The sequence below is a fragment of the Pterocles gutturalis genome, unplaced genomic scaffold, assembly GCF_000699245.1.
Source record: "Pterocles gutturalis isolate BGI_N339 unplaced genomic scaffold, ASM69924v1 scaffold20038, whole genome shotgun sequence".
In the NCBI taxonomy this organism is placed as follows: Eukaryota; Metazoa; Chordata; class Aves; order Pterocliformes; family Pteroclidae; genus Pterocles; species Pterocles gutturalis.
Genome location: NW_010120934.1, coordinates 1 through 314, shown reverse-complemented (window position 1 = coordinate 314; position 314 = coordinate 1). Strand labels below are relative to the sequence as shown.

Sequence of the window (314 nt, the reverse complement as noted above, 5' to 3'; positions counted from 1 at the left end):
TGCGGTGCTCACTGTCCTGACGCTGCTGGGGCTGCTCAACGGGCTGGTGCTGCTGCCCGTCCTGCTCTCCATCATTGGGCCACCCCCTGAGGTACAAGACACCCATCCCACCTCTCCCTGTCCCCCCCAACCCTGTACCCACTTTTCTTCATCCCCCATTGCCACTCACCCTGTTCCCCCCTTCCCCCATGCCCATCCTTGCCTTGTCCAGTCCCAACCTCACCCCATACCCACCTTAGCCCATCCCTCGCCCTGTGCCGTCCTTTCCCTGCCCCATGCCCAACTTGCCCCATACCTGCATGACCCCACTCCTG

General features: G+C 63.1%; 1 protein-coding gene across 1 annotated transcript in view; it reads left to right on the top strand.

Annotated features, from left to right (window-relative positions):
• Nucleotides 1-91, top strand: part of LOC104464383 (protein patched homolog 1-like) — a gene marked incomplete at both ends in the record, with an annotated part of 3960 nt that extends 3869 nt beyond the window's left edge. The window contains 1 exon segment of the mRNA XM_010077070.1: nucleotides 1-91. This exon segment is cut by the window's left edge and continues 8 nt beyond it. Coding sequence (XP_010075372.1) covers nucleotides 1-91 — 91 coding nt within the window.
• Nucleotides 92-314: the final 223 nt, after the last annotated feature.